The sequence below is a fragment of the Oncorhynchus keta genome, unplaced genomic scaffold (genome assembly GCF_023373465.1).
Source record: "Oncorhynchus keta strain PuntledgeMale-10-30-2019 unplaced genomic scaffold, Oket_V2 Un_scaffold_2042_pilon_pilon, whole genome shotgun sequence".
Lineage (NCBI taxonomy): Eukaryota > Metazoa > Chordata > Actinopteri > Salmoniformes > Salmonidae > Oncorhynchus > Oncorhynchus keta.
Window position 1 is genome coordinate 219,240 of NW_026290857.1, and position 22,117 is coordinate 241,356.

General features: G+C 44.8%; 2 protein-coding genes and 1 long non-coding RNA gene across 78 annotated transcripts in view; 1 reads left to right on the plus strand and 2 right to left on the minus strand.

Annotated features, from left to right (window-relative positions):
• Positions 1–941, minus strand: part of LOC127928049 (tubulin polymerization-promoting protein) — a 33,607-nt gene extending 32,666 nt beyond the window's left edge. The window contains exon 1 of the mRNA XM_052514949.1: positions 770–941. The gene's annotated coding sequence lies outside the window, so the exon portion shown is untranslated. The remainder of the gene's footprint in view (positions 1–769) is intronic.
• A 1,825-nt stretch (positions 942–2,766) lies between these two features.
• zdhhc11 (zinc finger DHHC-type containing 11) lies at positions 2,767–19,680 on the minus strand. Of its 50 annotated transcripts, none has more exons than XR_008130248.1 (13): positions 16,987–19,677; positions 14,547–14,774; positions 12,368–12,546; positions 12,032–12,133; positions 11,649–11,773; positions 7,009–7,206; positions 6,487–6,599; positions 6,200–6,258; positions 4,674–4,734; positions 4,369–4,503; positions 4,173–4,228; positions 3,921–4,060; positions 2,767–3,403 (listed from the first exon to the last, which is right to left on the minus strand). XR_008130248.1 is itself a non-coding variant. In XM_052514965.1 (12 exons), the coding sequence occupies exons 2-11, from the start codon at positions 14,772–14,774 to the stop codon at positions 4,221–4,223; spliced, it is 1,152 nt and encodes a 383-aa protein (XP_052370925.1). In that variant the 5' UTR covers positions 16,987–19,676; the 3' UTR covers positions 2,767–3,403; positions 4,173–4,220. The 50 variants fall into 50 exon arrangements, 2 of the variants coding, with proteins under 2 accessions (XP_052370925.1, XP_052370924.1); XR_008130240.1 differs by having other exon boundaries at positions 4,145–4,228; XR_008130242.1 differs by having other exon boundaries at positions 4,201–4,256.
• LOC127928068 (uncharacterized) lies at positions 4,820–5,960 on the plus strand. Of its 27 annotated transcripts, none has more exons than XR_008130275.1 (5): positions 4,823–5,072; positions 5,114–5,277; positions 5,319–5,359; positions 5,401–5,687; positions 5,811–5,960. It is a non-coding gene; the product is annotated as an uncharacterized LOC127928068 (long non-coding RNA). The 27 variants fall into 27 exon arrangements; XR_008130280.1 differs by having other exon boundaries at positions 4,823–5,031; positions 5,114–5,236; XR_008130285.1 differs by having other exon boundaries at positions 4,823–5,031; positions 5,114–5,195.
• Positions 19,681–22,117: the final 2,437 nt, after the last annotated feature.

Genomic DNA, 22,117 nt, shown 5'->3' on the forward strand with positions numbered 1-22,117 from the left:
AGGCGACATGATGTAATAATTATGCATTAGAAGGCAGCGCAGGGTTCGATACCAACGATCTGTCCTACAGTTTCAAGAGGATCTCCTATGTCATCACGGACCTTGACCTCTTGATAGAGGACGTAGTAGGGAGAAGGTAACAACAACACATGTACAACGTCAGGAGAACAAACGACATAGACTATACTATGGTTGTGTTTAAGTTGACAGTACGGAAGTTGTGTAATGCAGTATGAGCGTGTTTCATGCGCGAGACTGGTTACATAAACTTGCAAATGTGCAGAAATGCATGCTCCAGTAGTGGTCTCCGGAATAGTCTACAGTGGCACGTGACCATTGTTATTGTGACCATGCACAGGCTGCAGTCGCCGCTCTTCTATAGCCACTTGCCAGTGCATAACGCAATACCTGGCAATACATTGAATATGCGTATACACCATTGACAGCGTCTACAATTCAGTAAACCATACACCATTATGCAAGGCATAATTCCAGAACCAAACGGCGTAAAAGACCAGTGCTTTCAAATGAGGGAAAAACGAAAGCATATTTGACAATCAAGCGACTTCCTGCATATAATGCACAACATAATTTAGTGCAATGAAATATTGAAATACGTTTACATTTGTAGCTATAAAGTTGCATATTTATAAAAAGGCATTGAACCCGACTGAGTCAGTGTCAAAATAAACGAACACCAAAACAAATAAACTGTCAACATCAATAGCTGTTCTTTTGCCAAAAAATATCTGTAAAATAACACATTTACCTGATATCTCAATCCTTCTCCAATCCACTGTTCTTTGTTGTCAATTTCACAAAATCATAACTGCATGTCGAGGAATGTTGGAGGATGAAAGAGCGTTGCCAACACTATATTCTCCCGCTATATAGAATCTCAAATGCCTGTCTGCTGTTCGCCTCTCAGAAAGAAATGCGGGGAGAAATCCAGGCCACTGATTGGCTGCAGCACTCCTACCACTCGTGTAAACATCAATCTATTCTCATGAAGGTGATGCAGGACGTTGTTTTGTTTTATCCATAATAGGATAAGTGAATTCCTTCCGTTCCGTGGGAATCTCTGTTCTGTCATGCTCTTTTGCAGTATGGCGTATTCGGGGGGCTTCTAAACCATCTATCAAATGTTAGATCAGCCAGTGAGGTGATTGTACTTTCACCTGTATTAGCTGCTGCTATTCAATCAATTGTACTCCCATCCAATAATGTAATACTTCAGAATATACATTCCGAGTGAAATGTATTCCACAATAAAGAGACAGTACAGGCAGTGTGAGAAAGCATTAGCACATCACTAAGGTCAAAGGTCATGACATGTATATAAAAAGATGATAAAATAAAAACATGTTTTCTCCAGGAAATACACCCTGGCTCTCGTCCGGGTCCAGGATGTCTTGTGTGGGCTGGTCAACACATGGCCTGTGGGATTCTCTCTCTGGGGAAAGAAGATTCTCCTCAAAGATACAGTGGAGGCAATTTGCATCCCAAATGGCACCCTATTCCTGTAGTGCACTTCTGTTAACCAGGGCTTATAGGGAGTCATTTGGGACGCATCCGCTCTCTAGGGAAATAAGATATTCCCTAAAAGATAGCGAGTAGGACAGAACCCTCAACTTCCTTCAACGTCAACAGTTCTGCTTGGAATGCACATGGGACTTGAAAATCAAAGTCTCAACATCTCTGTAATTGTATCACTCTGCCCCCATCTAACCTCTGTGGTTCATTTGATTTCTAGGTATGGTTCATTCTCTGATCTTGTCCACTCACGGCATAGACCTCTTTAAAGGGTTATACAACTAGTGGTAATGATTTAACATGTAGAACTGGAGATGATATAACGCAGTGTCCACTGGGGCCAGGCAGGCTGGTGGTGAAACAGCACCAGAGGAGGCTGGTGAGAGGAGGACGCCTCATAATAATGTCTGGAATGGAATGAACAGAATGGTATTAAACAAAATGTTCTCTCACGTCACCCCGCTCCTCCGCTCTCTCCACTGGCTTCCAGTTGAAGCTCGCATCCGCTACAAGACCATGGTGCTTGCCTACGGAGCTGTGAGGGGAACGGCACCTCAGTACCTCCAGGCTCTGATCAGGCCCTACACCCAAACAAGGGCACTGCGTTCATCCACCTCTGGCCTGCTCGCCTCCCTACCACTGAGGAAGTACAGTTCCCGCTCAGCCCAGTCAAAACTGTTCGCTGCTCTGGCCCCCAATGGTGGAACAAACTCCCTCACGACGCCAGGACAGCGGAGTCAATCACCACCTTCCGGAGACACCTGAAACCCCACCTCTTCAAGGAATACCTAGGATAGGGTAAGTAATCCTTCTCACCCCCCTAAAAAGATTTAGATGCACTATTGTAAGTGGCTGTTCCACTGGATGTCATAAGGTGTATGCACCAATTTGTAAGTCGCTCTGGATAAGAGCGTCTGCTAAATGACTTAAATGTAAATGTAAATGTAAAAATGCATTCATTCCGTTTCAGCCATTACTATGATCCGTGTCCTCCCCATTTAAAGTGCTACCAGCCACCACTGTACAGCACTCATGGATTATCCAAGACACTAATTTACAGCTCCAGGAAATGTTTCTTAGGAATGACAAATGCTCTGTCACTTCATTGCCTGGATATACATAGGGTATAAATTAATGAGATTTATTGTTGTTCAATTGTAGTTCAAGGAGTCTCAGTAGCGCCACTGTGTGGTTAACTTGGGAATGGAACATTTCATTCAAGAGTTTGTACAGTATGTTTACACATTTTATTTTTAAATTCAGCAAGAACATTATGATCTGATATGGCTAAATTAACAAATAAAACATAGGTAAAACAATTATTTAAATCCACAGATAAAACACATAAAACTGCTGCAAAATAAATGTCCTTCCCATCACTCAGTGTAAATATCCTATTAAAATAGTCAATTATAAATGTCCATTTCCAGTTTCAAGTGGTGATCGTCATAGGCAACAGCAGGAGGTCCGTTGGACGCATCACAGTGGCTTCAATCCAGCATGAACATTCTATTTGTTCCCCAGTGCTGTGCTGGGTCAATACTGCTGCCGGTGGACGATTCCATGGCTTCTGACCAGACAACATCAACAGTCATTGTTTGTTCATTTCCCAAAGGTTTGACATGTTGTATCGACCACAGTTAGTCAACATCCAGTAGGTGATCTACTGTACTGCACACGGCCGACGTTCACTATGGCGTGTCAATGCCTTTAGTTCCTCAGGTACTGTGTGTGGCCACCTGCAGAGCATCAGAGACCAGCTACTGATGAGCTCTGTCAGTGCAGGGGACCCCCTCACACTGGCCTGCTCTGGGGCCCTCTCCACCTCCACCCAACCTCAAGCCCAAGGGGTCATCCATCACCACTTCACCTTCCAGACAGAACATTTAAAACATGTCAGTGAGGAAAACCAGCAGATTGGAATTAGTTACACTGATAATCACCTAGGGCTGTGTCCCAAATTGCACCATATTCCCTATGCAGTGCACTACTTTTGACCAGGACCCATATTCACTGGGGGCTGGTCAAAGGTAGTGAACTAAATAGGGAACAGAGTGTCATTTGGGACACAGCTCTTGCTAAATAGGAAAGACCCGGAGACCTAAATTCAGCGTAAGCGTTTAAAAAGTTCATGCTGAATTGAAAATGTCTGTTCAAACTCACCTGGTATAATCTGTGTGGGTAAACTCCCCCGGTATATTCTGGGCGGGTAAACTCCCCTGGCAAAATCTGGGCGGGTAAACTCACCTGGCATAATCTGGGCGGGTAAACTCACCGGGTATAATCTGGGCGGGTATACTCACCGGGTATAATCTGGGCGGGTATACTCTCCTGGTATAATCTGGGCGGGTAAACTCCCCTGGCAAAATATGGGCGGGTAAACTCACCTGGTATAATCTGGGTGGGTAAACTCACCCGGTATAATCTGGGTGGGTAAACTCCCCTGGCAAAATCTGGGCGGGTAAACTCACCTGGCATAATCTGGGCGGGTATACTCACCGGGTATAATCTGGGCGGGTATACTCACCTGGTATAATCTGGGCGGGTATACTCACCTGGTATAATCTGGGTGGGTTTACTCACCTGGTATAATCTGGGTGGATAAACTCACCTGGTATAATCTGGGTGGGTTTACTCACCTGGTATAATCTGGGTGGGTAAACTCACCTGGTATAATCTGGGTGGGTTTACTCACCTGGTATAATCTGGGTGGGTTTACTCACCTGGTGTAATCTGGGTGGGTAAACTCACCTGGTATAATCTGGGTGGGTAAACTCACCTGGTATAATCTGGGTGGGTAAACTCACCTGGTATAATCTGGGTGGGTAAACTCACCTGGTATAATCTGGGTGGGTAAACTCACCTGGTATAATCTGGGTGGGTAAACTCACCTGGTATAATCTGGGTGGGTAGCTCTGTGCCATAGTAAAAGCCATTTTCCTTTTCTGATGATTTAGTAAAGTTGTCCAACTAGAACAAGAACATAGACTTATTTTATTCTAATATTTTCGTGCAAAATGGTCCTAACTGATAGTTCAGAAACAAAACACCTTCATACAGACAATACCCCAAATATTACTTTAGAATACGATGACAAAAGTAGTTTAGTGATCACCTTTAATTTGGTTAGGGTAACTGACCTCAGAACAGAAAGATCCAGAAGGTCGACTTGCAATAGTTCCCGTTTCCTGATTCTTGCAGCTACCACAGGAAAAAACAAGGCGGTACCATGCAGAATGTGTGATTCTACAAGTCTATCGTTGAGATATCTACAATAATGTGTGATTCTACAAGTCTATCGTTGAGATATCTACAATAATGTGTGATTCTACAAGTCTATCGTTGAGATATCTACAATAATGTGTGATTCTACAAGTCTATCGTTGAGATATCTACAATAATGTGTGATTCTACAAGTCTATCGTTGAGATATCTACAATAATGTGTGATTCTACAAGTCTATCGTTGAGATATCTACAATAATGTGTGATTCTACAAGTCTATCGTTGAGATATCTACAATAATGTGTGATTTTACAAGTCTATCGTTGAGATATCTACAATAATGTGTGATTCTACAGGTCTATTGTTGAGATATCTACAATAATGTGTGATTCTACAAGTCTATCGTTGAGATATCTACAATAATGTGTGATTCTACAAGTCTATCGTTGAGATATCTACAATAATGTGTGATTCTACAAGTCTATCGTTGAGATATCTACAATAATGTGTGATTCTACAAGTCTATCGTTGAGATATCTACAATAATGTGTGATTCTACAGGTCTATCTTTGAGATATCTACAATAATGTGTGATTCTACAAGTCTATCGTTGAGATATCTACAATAATGTGTGATTCTACAGGTCTATCTTTGAGATATCTACAATAATGTGTGATTCTACAAGTCTATCGTTGAGATATCTACAATAATGTGTGATTCTACAAGTCTATCGTTGAGATATCTACAATAATGTGTGATTCTACAAGTCTATCGTTGAGATATCTACAATAATGTGTGATTCTACAAGTCTATCGTTGAGATATCTACAATAATGTGTGATTCTACAAGTCTATCGTTGAGATATCTACAATAATGTGTGATTCTACAAGTCTATCGTTGAGATATCTACAATAATGTGTGATTCTACAAGTCTATCTTTGAGATATCTACAATAATGTGTGATTCTACAAGTCTATCGTTGAGATATCTACAATAATGTGTGATTCTACAAGTCTATCTTTGAGATATCTACAATAATGTGTGATTCTACAGGTCTATCTTTGAGATATCTACAATAATGTGTGATTCTACAAGTCTATCTTTGAGATATCTACAATAATGTGTGATTCTACAAGTCTATCGTTGAGATATCTACAATAATGTGTGATTCTACAAGTCTATCTTTGAGATATCTACAATAATGTGTGATTCTACAAGTCTATCTTTGAGATATCTACAATAATGTGTGATTCTACAAGTCTATCTTTGAGATATCTACAATAATGTGTGATTCTACAAGTCTATCGTTGAGATAACTTTGACACTTTGGAAGATTACGATTCCACAGCTGCATAGCAGAACTTCCAGTACCTGTGTCTTTCAACACTGTACATGATAACCAAATGCATCGGTGTCATGATTTCCTAGTGGGATTTACCTACCTGACACTGTCTGACAACAACGCATCACAATCGATGGAGGGCTCCATTTGCGGATGATTCTAGAAAACAATCAAATCAACCAATCAAACCTGAGAACACATGATTGTGTAGTCTCACTTGTACCAAACTCATGGTTGTGGGATTGAAAAAAAAAAACAGTTTGCATGCAACTATTGGAATTAGAGTTGCAAAATTCCAGTAACTTTCCCAAAATGCCAAGTTTTTCCAGAAATCCTGGTTGGTTAATCACCAGGGCCAGATAGGAGTAGTGAAACAAAGGATCTGACCGGTCCTGCGTTGCTGTCAGATGACTGGGGAAAGCCCATCTCTATGTCCTGCTGGCTGGCCTGTTTACGACGTCTTGTTATAATGTAGTCATACGTGCTCATGTTGTTTAACACTGCAGAGACCAGAGGAAGAGAAGACAGGAATGAAGGAAGGAAGACATGCAGTTTGTAGCGTCTGGTTGTGAGGACCTTGTGTATTGTTAGAACTCTGCAAGAGAAACATCCTCAGAGAGAAACATTAAGTGTTGTCATGCCAACTCACACACAGATACACTATTCCATCGGTTCCATTGTACTAAATCAAGATAACATCTAGTATATGGAAGGTATTCAAAAGTATTTTCACATATGTACAATATTCTAACCAGGTCTGGGCCCGTATTCACAAAGTCTCAGAACAGAACTGCTGATCAAGGATCATAATGAAAAAGCTTATATGGACAGGGGGAACCTGATCCTAGATCAGCACTTTTACTCTGAGACACTTGATACATACAGCCCTTGGACCAGTTTGTAACTCACAGAGATAGATGTGGAAGCCCAGTAGGTGAACCAGCAGCAGTAGAGAGCCAGTAGCCAACATGACCGTGAGGAAGGCGACAACCAGGAGACTCTCTGACCCTGTTTCCATGGGTACCAGGGGCAGGAAGACCAGCCACGTCCTGTTACTCATCACACCTACAGACAGGAAGACCAGCAACGTCCCGTTACTCATCACACCTACAGACAGGAAGACCGGCCACGTCCCGTTACTCATCACACAACTGTGGTGTGGAGATGAACTCACTGGTAAACTGTGGTGTGGATGAGAACTCACTGGTAAACTGTGGTGTGGAGATGAACTCACTGGTAAACTGTGGTGTGGAGGAGAACTCACTGGTAAACTGTGGTGTGGAGGAGAACTCACTGGTAAACTGTGGTGTGGAGGAGAACTCACTGGTAAACTGTGGTGTGGAGGAGAACTCACTGGTAAACTGTGGTGCGGTGCGGAGATAAACTCACTGGTAAACTGTTGTGCGGAGATAAACTCACTGGTAAACTGTGGTGCGGTGCGGAGATAAACTCACTGGTAAACTGTGGTGCGGTGCGGAGATAAACTCACTGGTAAACTGTGGTGCGGTGCGGAGATAAACTCACTGGTAAACTGTGGTGCGGAGATAAACTCACTGGTAAACTGTGGTGCGATGCGGAGATAAACTCACTGGTAAACTGTTGTGCAGTGCGAAGATAAACTCACTGGTAAACTGTGGTGCGGTGCGGAGATAAACTCACTGGTAAACTGTTGTGCGGTGCGGAGATAAACTCACTGGTAAACTGTGGTGCGGTGCGGAGATAAACTCACTGGTAAACTGTGGTGCGGTGCGGAGATAAACTCACTGGTAAACTGTGGTGCGGTGCGGAGATAAACTCACTGGTAAACTGTGGTGCGGAGATAAACTCACTGGTAAACTGTGGTGCGATGCGGAGATAAACTCACTGGTAAACTGTTGTGCAGTGCGGAGATAAACTCACTGGTAAACTGTGGTGCGGTGCGGAGATAAACTCACTGGTAAACTGTTGTGCGGTGCGGAGATAAACTCACTGGTAAACTGTGGTGCGGTGCGGAGATAAACTCACTGGTAAACTGTGGTGCGGTGCGGAGATAAACTCACTGGTAAACTGTGGTGCGGTGCGGAGATAAACTCACTGGTAAACTGTGGTGCGGAGATAAACTCACTGGTAAACTGTGGTGCGATGCGGAGATAAACTCACTGGTGAACTGTGGTGCGGTGCGGAGATAAACTCACTGGTAAACTGTGGTGCGGTGCGGAGATAAACTCACTGGTAAATTGTGGTGCGGTGCGGAGATAAACTCACTGGTAAACTGTGGTGCGGTGCGGAGATAAACTCACTGGTAAACTGTGGTGCGGTGCGGAGATAAACTCACTGGTAAACTGTGGTTGCGGAGATAAACTCACTGGTAAACTGTGGTGCGGTGCGGAGATAAACTCACTGGTAAACTGTGGTGCGGTGCGGAGATAAACTCACTGGTAAACTGTGGTGCGGTGCGGAGATAAACTCACTGGTAAACTGTGGTGCGATGCGGAGATAAACTCACTGGTAAACTGTGGTGCGGTGCGGAGATAAACTCACTGGTAAACTGTGGTGCGGTGCGGAGATAAACTCACTGGTAAACTGTGGTGCGGTGCGGAGATAAACTCACTGGTAAACTGTGGTGCGGTGCGGAGATAAACTCACTGGTAAACTGTGGTGCGGTGCGGAGATAAACTCACTGGTAAACTGTGGTGCGGTGCGGAGATAAACTCACTGGTAAACTGTGGTGCGGTGCGGAGATAAACTCACTGGTAAACTGTGGTGCGGTGCGGAGATAAACTCACTGGTAAACTGTGGTGCGATGCGGAGATAAACTCACTGGTAAACTGTGGTGCGGTGCGGAGATAAACTCACTGGTAAACTGTGGTGCGGTGCGGAGATAAACTCACTGGTAAACTGTGGTGCGGTGCGGAGATAAACTCACTGGTAAACTGTGGTGCGGTGCGGAGATAAACTCACTGGTAAACTGTGGTGCGATGCGGAGATAAACTCACTGGTAAACTGTGGTGCGATGCAGAGATAAACTCACTGGTAAACTGTGGTGCGGTGCGGAGATAAACTCACTGGTAAACTGTGGTGTGGAGGAGAACTCACTGGTAAACTGTGGTGTGGAGATGAACTCACTGGTAAACTGTGGTGTGGAGGAGAACTCACTGGTAAACTGTGGTGTGGAGGAGAACTCACTGGTAAACTGTGGTGTGGAGGAGAACTCACTGGTAAACTGTGGTGTGAAGGAGAACTCACTGGTAAACTGTGGTGTGGAGGAGAACTCACTGGTAAACTGTGGTGTGGAGGAGAACTCACTGGTAAACTGTGGTGCGGTGCGGAGATAAACTCACTGGTAAACTGTTGTGCGGTGCGGAGATAAACTCACTGGTAAACTGTGGTGCGGTGCGGAGATAAACTCACTGGTAAATTGTGGTGTGGAGGAGAACTCACTGGTAAACTGTGGTGTGGAGGAGAACTCACTGGTAAACTGTGGTGCGGTGCGGAGATAAACTCACTGGTAAACTGTGGTGCGGTGCGGAGATAAACTCACTGGTAAACTGTGGTGCGGTGCGGAGATAAACTCACTGGTAAATTGTGGTGCGGTGCGGAGATAAACTCACTGGTAAACTGTGGTGCGGTGCGGAGATAAACTTACTGGTAAACTGTGGTGCGGTGCGGAGATAAACTCACTGGTAAACTGTGGTGCGGTGCGGAGATAAACTCACTGGTAAACTGTGGTGCGGTGCGGAGATAAACTAACTGGTAAACTGTTGTGCGGTCGGAGATAAACTCACTGGTAAACTGTGGTGCGGTGCGGAGATAAACTCACTGGTAAACTGTGGTGCGGTGCGGAGATAAACTCACTGGTAAACTGTGGTGCGGTGCGGAGATAAACTCACTGGTAAACTGTGGTGCGGTGCGGAGATAAACTCACTGGTAAACTGTGGTGCGGAGATAAACTCACTGGTAAACTGTGGTGCGGTGCGGAGATAAACTCACTGGTAAACTGTGGTGCGGTGCGGAGATAAACTCACTGGTAAATTGTGGTGCGGTGCGGAGATAAACTCACTGGTAAACTGTGGTGCGGTGCGGAGATAAACTCACTGGTAAACTGTGGTGCGGTGCGGAGATAAACTCACTGGTAAACTGTGGTGCGGTGCGGAGATAAACTCACTGGTATACTGTGGTGCGGTGCGGAGATAAACTCACTGGTAAACTGTGGTGCGGTGCGGAGATAAACTCACTGGTAAACTGTGGTGCGGTGCGGAGATAAACTCACTGGTAAACTGTGGTGCGGTGCGGAGATAAACTCACTGGTAAATTGTGGTGCGGTGCGGAGATAAACTCACTGGTAAACTGTGGTGCGGTGCGGAGATAAACTCACTGGTAAACTGTGGTGCGGTGCGGAGATAAACTCACTGGTAAACTGTGGTGCGGTGCGGAGATAAACTCACTGGTAAACTGTGGTGCGATGCGGAGATAAACTCACTGGTAAACTGTGGTGCGATGCAGAGATAAACTCACTGGTAAACTGTGGTGCGGAGATAAACTCACTGGTAAACTGTGGTGTGGAGGAGAACTCACTGGTAAACTGTGGTGTGGAGATGAACTCACTGGTAAACTGTGGTGTGGATGAGAACTCACTGGTAAACTGTGGTGTGGAGATGAACTCACTGGTAAACTGTGGTGTGGAGGAGAACTCACTGGTAAACTGTGGTGTGGAGGAGAACTCACTGGTAAACTGTGGTGTGGAGGAGAACTCACTGGTAAACTGTGGTGTGAAGGAGAACTCACTGGTAAACTGTGGTGTGGAGGAGAACTCACTGGTAAACTGTGGTGTGGAGGAGAACTCACTGGTAAACTGTGGTGCGGTGCGGAGATAAACTCACTGGTAAACTGTTGTGCGGTGCGGAGATAAACTCACTGGTAAACTGTGGTGCGGTGCGGAGATAAACTCACTGGTAAACTGTGGTGCGGTGCGGAGATAAACTCACTGGTAAACTGTGGTGCGGAGATAAACTCACTGGTAAACTGTGGTGCGATGCAGAGATAAACTCACTGGTAAACTGTGGTGCGATGCGGAGATAAACTCACTGGTAAACTGTGGTGCGGTGCGGAGATAAACTCACTGGTAAACTGTGGTGCGGTGCGGAGATAAACTCACTGGTAAATTGTGATGCGGTGCGGAGATAAACTCACTGGTAAACTGTGGTGCGGAGATAAACTCACTGGTAAACTGTGGTGCGGTGCGGAGATAAACTCACTGGTAAACTGTGGTGCGGTGCGGAGATAAACTCACTGGTAAACTGTGGTGCGATGCGGAGATAAACTCACTGGTAAACTGTGGTGCGGTGCGGAGATAAACTCACTGGTAAACTGTGGTGCGGTGCGGAGATAAACTCACTGGTAAACTGTGGTGCGGTGCGGAGATAAACTCACTGGTAAACTGTGGTGCGGTGCGGAGATAAACTCACTGGTAAACTGTGGTGCGATGCGGAGATAAACTCACTGGTAAACTGTGGTGCGATGCAGAGATAAACTCACTGGTAAACTGTGGTGCGGTGCGGAGATAAACTCACTGGTAAACTGTGGTGCGGTGCGGAGACTGGCAGGGTCCATATAATGCTGGATGAAGATGAACAGGACGACCATGAGAAGCACAAGGACGCCCAGTGTAGCAGACAACACCGTCACAAAGAAGTACCTGAGGAGGAGAAACATAGAGAAATGTGGCTTTGATCTCAATCAAATGTATTGGATTTAACCTTGTCCTTTTTATATGAGCCACAAGGTGCTTTCCAGTTACCCGGCCCAGACCCCAAAGAGCAAGCAAAGCAGAAGCTAAAGCAAAGTGGCTGAAATAAACTACATTTCAAAAGAACAATACTCAAAACAATATTTCCTCACAGTCTTAGTAGTCAACGTTGACTGAAATGGGCCGTCCTCCCATGCTTCCTCTTACCAGTAGTTCTGTCCCCCCACACAGTTGTTCAGCCATTTACAGTGGTGGTCAAAGTCTTCAATACACTTGTTGCACACACCACAGTGTTTCACTTTAGGGTCCCTGGAGAAAGACACAGAAACCACATCAACCTTGTTGATTTCTTCAATGAGAAAAAAAACACAATTGTATCTCAATTTTATAGTATAATGCAGCAGGTCATAAATATATACTTATAAAGGGGTAATCCTGAATTCAAACCAGAACAAAATGTCCGGCCGCCACTTTTAAAAGTGAATGAAAACATTTGACCAATTCCAGATTGCCCTTTTAACGAGACTTGTGTGAGATACATACACATTGATTTTACACAGGTAGCAGTGTAGGTTGTGGATAACATGTGGTTGTTTCTTCTTGTCAAAGACAGGCAGTGGGTTGGAGTAGCTCTTCTTGGCACGGACGCCTGCATCTGCTGGGTCTATAGACACGGCAGCTAGATGGGTGACCAGGTGCACAATGAAGGCTATGCCAGTCAGCTGCATAGTGGAAAGGTCAAGGGACTAACAAGGGAAATATTGATACAATTGATCAAATAGCCACAGCATGAACCATAGTAGAATCCAAACCAGCTTGAATATCTGATTCTGTATTGACGGATGACATAGTGTCCACTCTCAGTCCAGATGTCATTTTCACAGACCTTACAGTGACTTCAAGTGACTATACGGTATACTAGTGAATAATATAACATTCAACTCATTCATGATCTTCTCACAGAAGATTCCATTGTGTGTGGAAGAGCCACACATAAGAAACGGGGCCTTTAGGAGAGCCTTCGAGGTACACAAAAGCTTCTCTATGTGAGGAGGAGTAGTAGTGCCAAGTCTGAATAAATCTACCCTTTCTGTTTCTGCCATCAACCTGCTCGTCTTTAAACAAAGAGGTGCAGCTGACATCATACTGCAGTCAAATCAAGACAAAAGAGCTGTGATGACAGTGGCTTTACATCCCAAATGGCACCCTATTCCCTACATAGTGCACTACTTTAGGTCAAAAGTTGTGTACTATGTAGGGAATAGGGTGCCATTTTGGGACGCAAGGCAACACCAAAGCCTTCTGTGCAATTTATAGGTCTTGCTCTTCACTTAAAGCAGAAATATTTCAGGAACTGAAACCAAGCAAGACATCTCGTAGAAAACATCTGACCTGAACCCCTCGGTCAAATATTTACACTTATTTGAGTTGAGAATGACTTTCGGTACTATTCTATTGGTTCTACTTGTACCTGGAAAACTAATTCAAATGGTTCTACTTGTACCTGGAAAACTAATTCAAATGGTTCTACTTGTACCTGGAAAACTAATTCAAATGGTTCTACTTGTACCTGAAAAACTAAATCAAATGGTTCTACTTGTACCTGGAAAACTAATTAAAATGGTTCTACTTTTACCTGGAAAACAAATTAAAATGGTTCTACTTGTACCTGGAAAACTAATTCAAATGGTTCTACTTGTACCTGAAAAACTAAATCAAATGGTTCTACTTGTACCTGGAAAACTAAATCAAATGGTTCTACTTGTACCTGGAAAACTAAATCAAATGGTTCTACTTGTACCTGGAAAACTAATTAAAATGGTTCTACTTTTACCTGGAAAACTAAATCGAATGGTTCTACTTGTACCTGGAAACTAAATCAAATGGTTCTACTTGTACCTGGAAAACTAAATCAAATGGTTCTACTTGTACCTGGAAAACTAATTAAGATGGTTCTACTTGTACCTGGAAAACAAATTAAAATGGTTCTACTTGTACCTGGAAAACAAATTAAAATGGTTCTACTTTTACCTGGAAAACTAATTAAAATGGTTCTACTTGTACCTGGAAAACGAATTAAAATGGTTCTACTTGTACCTGGAAAACTAATTAAAATGGTTCTACTTGTACCTGGAAAACTAATTAAAATGGTTCTACTTGTGTAACAGTATAATTTTAAACCGTCCCCTCGCCCATACCCGGGCGCGAACCAGGGACCCTCTGCACACATCGACAACAGTCACCCTCGAAGCATCGTTACCCATCGCTCCACAAAAGCCGCGGCCCTTGCAGAGCAAGGGGAACTACTACTTCAAGGTCTCAGAGCAAGTGACGTAACCGATTGAAACGCTATCTAGCGCACACCGCTAACTAAGCTAGCCGTTTCACATCCGTTACACTTGTACCTGGAAAACTAATTAAAATGGTTCTACTTGTACCTGGAAAACTAATTAAAATGGTTCTACTTGTACCTGGAAAACTAATTAAAATGGTTCTACTTGTACCTGGAAAACTAATTAAAATGGTTCTACTTGTACCTGGAAAACGAATTAAAATGGTTCTACTTGTACCTGGAAAACTAATTAAAATGGTTCTACTTGTACCAGGCAAAGTAAATCGAGTGCAGCTCAAGTATTTGAAAGTGTTTGACCCCAGGCCCCCTTGAAACCTCTTCAACCTCTGCTTTCGACCCAGAGTCCTTGACTCCTTGAGTAAAGGTTACAGAGTAGGCCATGTGGCTCCAGGGTGAAGGTAGTAGTGGGATATAGATCCCAAAGCCAACTACAGCCATGTAGCTGTATATTGTCCATCCCACCAGCTGGAAGGAGTGAGGGGGACAGGCCCAGCCGTTAACCCTGGAGAGAGATGCCGTCGAGGGGGTCACCAGCTCATTCCTGCTGCTGCCGCGTGCAGGGGCCGTCCGCCTCAGCCCCCGCCCAAAACAGCTCATCTGGAACACAGAAGACAGTGACACATAGGATCAAGGTCCTATGTTTGAACTTGCAACCTTCCGGTTACTAGTCCAACGCTCTAACCACTAGGCTACCCTGCCACCCCATTCAGTGCACTACTTTAAACCAGGACCCATGGTGCTCTGTCTGTAGTGCACTATATAGAGACTAGTGTGCCATTTGGCAGCCCAGGCATTTCTCCTGAACACAATACCTGACCAGGAAAACCTCTCTCGTTATAGACTATGCTGACTAGGACCCTGGTTATAGACTACGACGACTAGGACCCTGGTTATAGACTACAATGACTAGGACCCTGGTTATAGACTACAACCCTGGTTATAGGCTACAACCCTGGTTTTAGGCTACAACCCTGGTTATAGTCTACAACCCTGGTTATAGACTATGATGACTAGGACCCTGGTTATAGACTATAATGACTAGGACCCTGGTTATAGACTATGATGACTAGGACCCTGGTTATAGACTATAATGACTAGGACCCTGGTTATAGACTATGATGACTAGGACCCTGGTTATAGACTATAATGACTAGGACCCTGGTTATAGACTATGATGACTAGGACCCTGGTTATAGACTATGATGACTAGGACCCTGGTTATAGACTATAATGACTAGGACCCTGGTTATAGACTATGATGACTAGGACCCTGGTTATAGACTATGATGACTAGGACCCTGGTTATAGACTATGATGACTAGGACCCTGGTTATAGACTATGATGACTAGGACCCTGGTTATAGACTAGACTATGACCCTGGTTGAGACTGATGACTAGGATCCAAAGTTCTTCATTTTTTGTGTCAAACGGCCAAGGACAACTTGCATCATCACACCAAAAGTGAAAGGGATGTTTTGTGTCTCTTTTAGAATGCACGATGCCACACTTGGTAGGCTGCGGTTACATTTGCCAGGGAAATGAGTTGAGTTGGAGCATGACGGCATCGTTACCATCCCCCACAACCATCCTGTATCAACAGCTTTTCTCACAGTGTCCATAGCGGTTCAGCATAATATCTAAACACTCTGGGCCAACGTCCCAAATGGCACCCGATTCCCTATATATTACACCACTTCTGACCAGGACCCATAGCGCTCTAGTCGGATGTAGTGCCCTATAGAAAGAACAGAGTGCCGTTTGGGACGGACACAACTGTGGTCATAATATCCAACCCTTCTGGACGGTTTTTGGTTAAGATGAAAACAAATCTACTTCCTTTTCTTTGGACTATCGGGTTTTTAAAAACAGAAGTTCGTTTCACAAGGAGGATATTGCTTTGAGTAGTCAGGCAGGCACAACATTTTAACCTTTCCCAATCAATGCTCAACTTTTTCTATGACATTTACGCGGACAAACTCCTCCTATGCCACTATGTTTCTATCGTTATATCTGACTTAAAATGGTCCCTTCCTCGTCTTACCTTCTCCACTAAGCTGTCAAAATCATAATGACCATTCTCTTTATTCTCAAAATGCAATTGTCAGAATGTTAGTGGATGAAAAATGATGATGCTGTAGAGCTAATCGTTTTGTCATCATCACCTGGGCATTGAGCCAGCGCTTTGACATGGGCGTATGATCCTGTCTGCCTCCTGAGTTCATTGACAGGGGTTGAAATTCGGTTGCCTAGCAAATTCAGTAATAAATCCCTTTGGCGTATTCATTAAGCGCCATGCGGAAGAAAATGTACTGAAACTGGGAAAGACCAGTCTGGACTAAACCCTCGTTTTCGTTTGCAGTTGCAAAACGTTTTGCTCCGGTGTGGACTAATGAATAGGACCCAGGCTTCTTATTTGCGCTCCTGCCAATCGGATGGTTTCTCCGACTACACTGTTTTGCTAGGCAAATAATGTAGCCCTAGTTCCCACAATAGTTGAAACATAAATCGAGACAGGAAAATGTATAGTGAGTCAAATGGCTTTATTATATAGAAGCCATAACAAAATGCACCAACCGGACGTTTAACTGCGAATGTTCCATAATGCGTTGTGTTCATCTGTCAGTCACACACTCAACAACGCAAACACCACAATCAGAACTAAACATTTTCCAAAACACCAACGTGCACAGCTGCAAACATAAAATACATACACTGATTATACACATATCAAAATACATCAAATAAGCTGTTGAAGTTGACCTTTTTACATCTGTAAAGTGTATTCAAAATTATTAGAAAATTACTTACTTTTGTCGGATGGCGTTCAAAAACGAAAAGCACACTGTGATGACAAAAATAAATATTTGCTCAAATTAAGAAGCAGAATTCACCGTCTTGATTGCCCATAATTGTTTGTTTTACCCAATCAGTCGGACTTTTGTCTCAGCTACAGTCTCTTGCCAAAACGCAAAAGCGCACTGAATCAATTGGGAAGGCAACAATTAGGAAGCCTACTAGGCTAAATAAAATGTAACATACGTAAGTCCATAGTAAGATCCATATCAAATGAACTCGCACGGTGGGTGTCAGTCAATCATCATAAGTTGGAGAACTTATCTCGCGGTGCGACCACTGCTATGGAAACTGGCCTTGGAGAAACGCGCATGCCCCGTACACGGTCATAATAGAACTCCCTCTAAAAGGATGCCTTTTTACCAGGCTGACTGCACAACCAAGTTTGAGTATTTTGCATACCTAAAACATATATATTTTTTTATAAAAATGAAATATGTGTGTAACATATGCAGCCTAGAACTCTAGCCCTATGACCTCGGCATTGCATCCAACTTCATGTCGCCGTAATTAGGGAGATTCCTTTCCATGACTTGTTTGTTTCTGTTGAAGTAATTGACTTTACAGTTATTATGCGACATCATTTATAGCCTCCACAGAATAACGGGAACTGAAACCAGGTAAGACATACTGTGTCAGTGAAACTTCTGCTTTCTTAACAGACTCCTACACATACTTTAAAGCCTGCATCCTAAATAGAACCTTGTTCCCTTTATAGTGCACTTTTTGCCAGGGCCCATTTGGGATGCAGCCTTTAAAGTATGTGTAGGAGTCTGTTCCAGTTCATCCCAAAGGTGTTCAATGGGGTTGAGAGTACCCTTCACTGGATCTAAGGAGCCTTGCCAGAACCAAGAAAAACAGCCCCAGGCCATTATTCCTCCTCCACCAAACGTTACAGTTGGCACTATGCATTGGGGCAGGTAGGGTTCTCTTTGGCATCCGCCAAACCCAGATTCGTCTGTCGGACTGCCAGATCGTGAAGCGTGATTCATCACTCAAGAGGACGCATTTTCACTGCTCCAGAGTCCAATGGCGGCGAGCTTTACACCACTCCAGCCGATGCTTGGCATTGCATATGGTGATATCAGGCTTGTGTGCGGCTGCTCGGCCATGGAAAACCATTTCTTGAAGCTCCTGACAAACAGTTATTGTGCTGATGTTGCTTCCAGGGGCAGTTTGAAACTCAGTAGTGAGTTTTACAACCGAGGACAGATGATTTCTATGCCGTACCTGCTTAAGCACTCGGTTGTCCCGTTCTGTGAGCTTGTGTGGCCTACGACTTTGCGGCTTAGCCGTTGTTGCTACTAGATGTTTCCACTTCACAATAACAGCTCTTACAGTTGACCGGGCCAGCTCTAGCAGGGCAGAAATTTGACAAACTAACTTGTTGGAAAGCTGGCATCCTATGACAGTGCCACCTTGAAAGTCACTGAGCTCTTCAGTAAGGCCATTCTACTGCCAATGTTTGTCTATGGAGATTGCATGGCTGCGAGCGCGATTTTATACACCTGTCAGCAATGGGTGTGGCTGAAATAGCTGAATCCACTAATTTGATGGGCTGTCCACATACTTTTGTATATATAGTGTACATTGTTCCTTTGTATCCTGTTTCTTACCTGTCCCTAATGGTCTGAATGAACCCTTTTCATAACTGGGCATAAACCAGCACAGACCTACTAACAACATTGACATTCATTTCAGTGTGATGTTTTGAACTCAACATTACAGTCTCTTTCCTCACAGTCACAGAGATACAGTGGCTGTGAGAAGAGACGGAACATTGTGACAGAACAACTGTGTTACCTTTCCATGAATACAAGAGTCCATTCTAGAATTGTCCTTAAATAGAACAGACAGTCCAGCTAAAACTGGGGGGTTGGACATGTAGCTTAGCAACAATAGCTCTTGGGTGGCCTGTAAGAGACTCCACTCCAACATGCTTGTTCCTTTTCTCACTAACAGTGGGCAGCCATGTAAACACAGGGACCAGTCCTTTTCTCACTAACAGTGGGCAGCCATGTAAACACAGGGACCAGTCCTTTTCTCACTAACAGTGGGCAGCCATGTAAACACAGGGACCAGTCCTTGTCACACTAACAGTGGGCAGCCATGTAAACACAGGGACCAGTCCTTTTCACACTAACAGTGGGCAGCCATGTAAACACAGGGACCAGTCCTTTTCTCACTAACAGTGGGCAGCCATGTAAACACAGGGACCAGTCCTTTTCTCACTAACAGTGGGCAGCCATGTAAACACAGGGACCAGTCCTTTTCTCACTAACAGTGGGCAGCCATGTAAACACAGGGACCAGTCCTTTTCTCACTAACAGTGGGCAGCCATGTAAACACAGGGACCAGTCCTTTTCTCACTAACAGTGGGCAGCCATGTAAACACAGGGACCAGTCCTTTTCTCACTAACAGTGGGCAGCCATGTAAACACAGGGACCAGTCCTTTTCTCACTAACAGTGGGCAGCCATGTAAACACAGGGACCAGTCCTTTTCACACTAACAGTGGGCAGCCATGTAAACACAGGGACCAGTCCTTTTCACACTAACAGTGGGCAGCCATGTAAACACAGGGACCAGTCCTTTTCTCACTAACAGTGGGCAGCCATGTAAACACAGGGACCAGTCCTTGTCACACTAACAGTGGGCAGCCATGTAAACACAGGGACCAGTCCTTTTCTCACTAACAGTGGGCAGCCATGTAAACACAGGGACCAGTCCTTGTCACACTAACAGTGGGCAGCCATGTAAACACAGGGACCAGTCCTTTTCACACTAACAGTGGGCAGCCATGTAAACACAGGGACCAGTCCTTTTCTCACTAACAGTGGGCAGCCATGTAAACACAGGGACCAGTCCTTGTCACACTAACAGTGGGCAGCCATGTAAACACAGGGACCAGTCCTTTTCACACTAACAGTGGGCAGCCATGTAAACACAGGGACCAGTCCTTTTCTCACTAACAGTGGGCAGCCATGTAAACACAGGGACCAGTCCTTTTCACACTAACAGTGGGCAGCCATGTAAACACAGGGACCAGTCCTTTTCTCACTAACAGTGGGCAGCCATGTAAACACAGGGACCAGTCCTTTTTTTCTCACTAACAGTGGGCAGCCATGTAAAAACACAGGGACCAGTCCTTTTCACACTAACAGTGGGCAGCCATGTAAACACAGGGACCAGTCCTTTTCTCACTAACAGTGGGCAGCCATGTAAACACAGGGACCAGTCCTTTTCTCACTAACAGTGGGCAGCCATGTAAACACAGGGACCAGTCCCAGTTTTCTCACTAACAGTGGGCAGCCATGTAAACACAGGGACCAGTCCTTTTCTCACTAACAGTGGGCAGCCATGTAAACACAGGGACCAGTCCTTTTCTCACTAACAGTGGGCAGCCATGTAAACACAGGGACCAGTCCTTTTCTCACTAACAGTGGGCAGCCATGTAAACACAGGGACCAGTCCTTTTCTCACTAACAGTGGGCAGCCATGTAAACACAGGGACCAGTCCTTTTCTCACTAACAGTGGGCAGCCATGTAAACACAGGGACCAGTCCTTTTCTCACTAACAGTGGGCAGCCATGTAAACACAGGGACCAGTCCTTTTCTCACTAACAGTGGGCAGCCATGTAAACACAGGGACCAGTCCTTTTCACACTAACAGTGGGCAGCCATGTAAACACAGGGACCAGTCCTTTTCTCACTAACAGTGGGCAGCCATGTAAACACAGGGACCAGTCCTTTTCTTTTCACTAACAGTGGGCAGCCATGTAAACACAGGGACCAGTCCTTTTCTCACTAACAGTGGGCAGCCATGTAAACACAGGGACCAGTCCAGTTTCACACTAACAGTGGGCAGCCATGTAAACACAGGGACCAGTCCTTTTCTCACTAACAGTGGGCAGCCATGTAAACACAGGGACCAGTCCTTTTCTCACTAACAGTGGGCAGCCATGTAAACACAGGGACCAGTCCTTTTCTCACTAACAGTGGGCAGCCATGTAAACACAGGGACCAGTCCTTTTCTCACTAACAGTGGGCAGCCATGTAAACACAGGGACCAGTCCTTTTCACACTAACAGTGGGCAGCCATGTAAACACAGGGACCAGTCCTTTTCTCACTAACAGTGGGCAGCCATGTAAACACAGGGACCAGTCCTTTTCTCACTAACAGTGGGCATAAACACAGGGCAGCCATGTAAACACAGGGACCAGTCCTTTTCACACTAACAGTGGGCAGCCATGTAAACACAGGGACCAGTCCTTTTCTCACTAACAGTGGGCAGCCATGTAAACACAGGGACCAGTCCTTTTCTCACTAACAGTGGGCAGCCATGTAAACACAGGGACCAGTCCTTTTCTCACTAACAGTGGGCAGCCATGTAAACACAGGGACCAGTCCTTTTCTCACTAACAGTGGGCAGCCATGTAAACACAGGGACCAGTCCTTTTCACACTAACAGTGGGCAGCCATGTAAACACAGGGACCAGTCCTTTTCACACTAACAGTGGGCAGCCATGTAAACACAGGGACCAGTCCTTTTCTCACTAACAGTGGGCAGCCATGTAAACACAGGGTAAACACAGGGAGGGACCAGTCCTTTTCTCACTAACAGTGGGCAGCCATGTAAACACAGGGACCAGTCCTTTTCACACTAACAGTGGGCAGCCATGTAAACACAGGGACCAGTCCTTTTCTCACTAACAGTGGGCAGCCATGTAAACACAGGGACCAGTCCTTTTCTCACTAACAGTGGGCAGCCATGTAAACACAGGGACCAGTCCTTTTCTCACTAACAGTGGGCAGCCATGTAAACACAGGGACCAGTCCTTTTCTCACTAACAGTGGGCAGCCATGTAAACACAGGGACCAGTCCTTTTCACACTAACAGTGGGCAGCCATGTAAACACAGGGACCAGTCCTTTTCACACTAACAGTGGGCAGCCATGTAAACACAGGGAGGGACCAGTCCTTTTCTCACTAACAGTGGGCAGCCATGTAAACACAGGGACCAGTCCTTTTCACACTAACAGTGGGCAGCCATGTAAACACAGGGACCAGTCCTTTTCTCACTAAC

Coding starts and splice junctions, on each gene's coding strand:
- zdhhc11 (XM_052514964.1), bottom strand. CDS start 14,774: ATGAGCTGTTTTGGGCGGGGGCTGAGGCGGACGGCCCCTGCACGCGGC. Junction 12,134..12,367: donor TACCTGTGTAAAATCAATGT/GTATGTATCTCA, acceptor GTCTTTCTCCAG/GGACCCTAAAGTGAAACACT. Junction 4,504..4,673: donor CTGGATCTTTCTGTTCTGAG/GTCAGTTACCCT, acceptor TTCTTGTTCTAG/TTGGACAACTTTACTAAATC.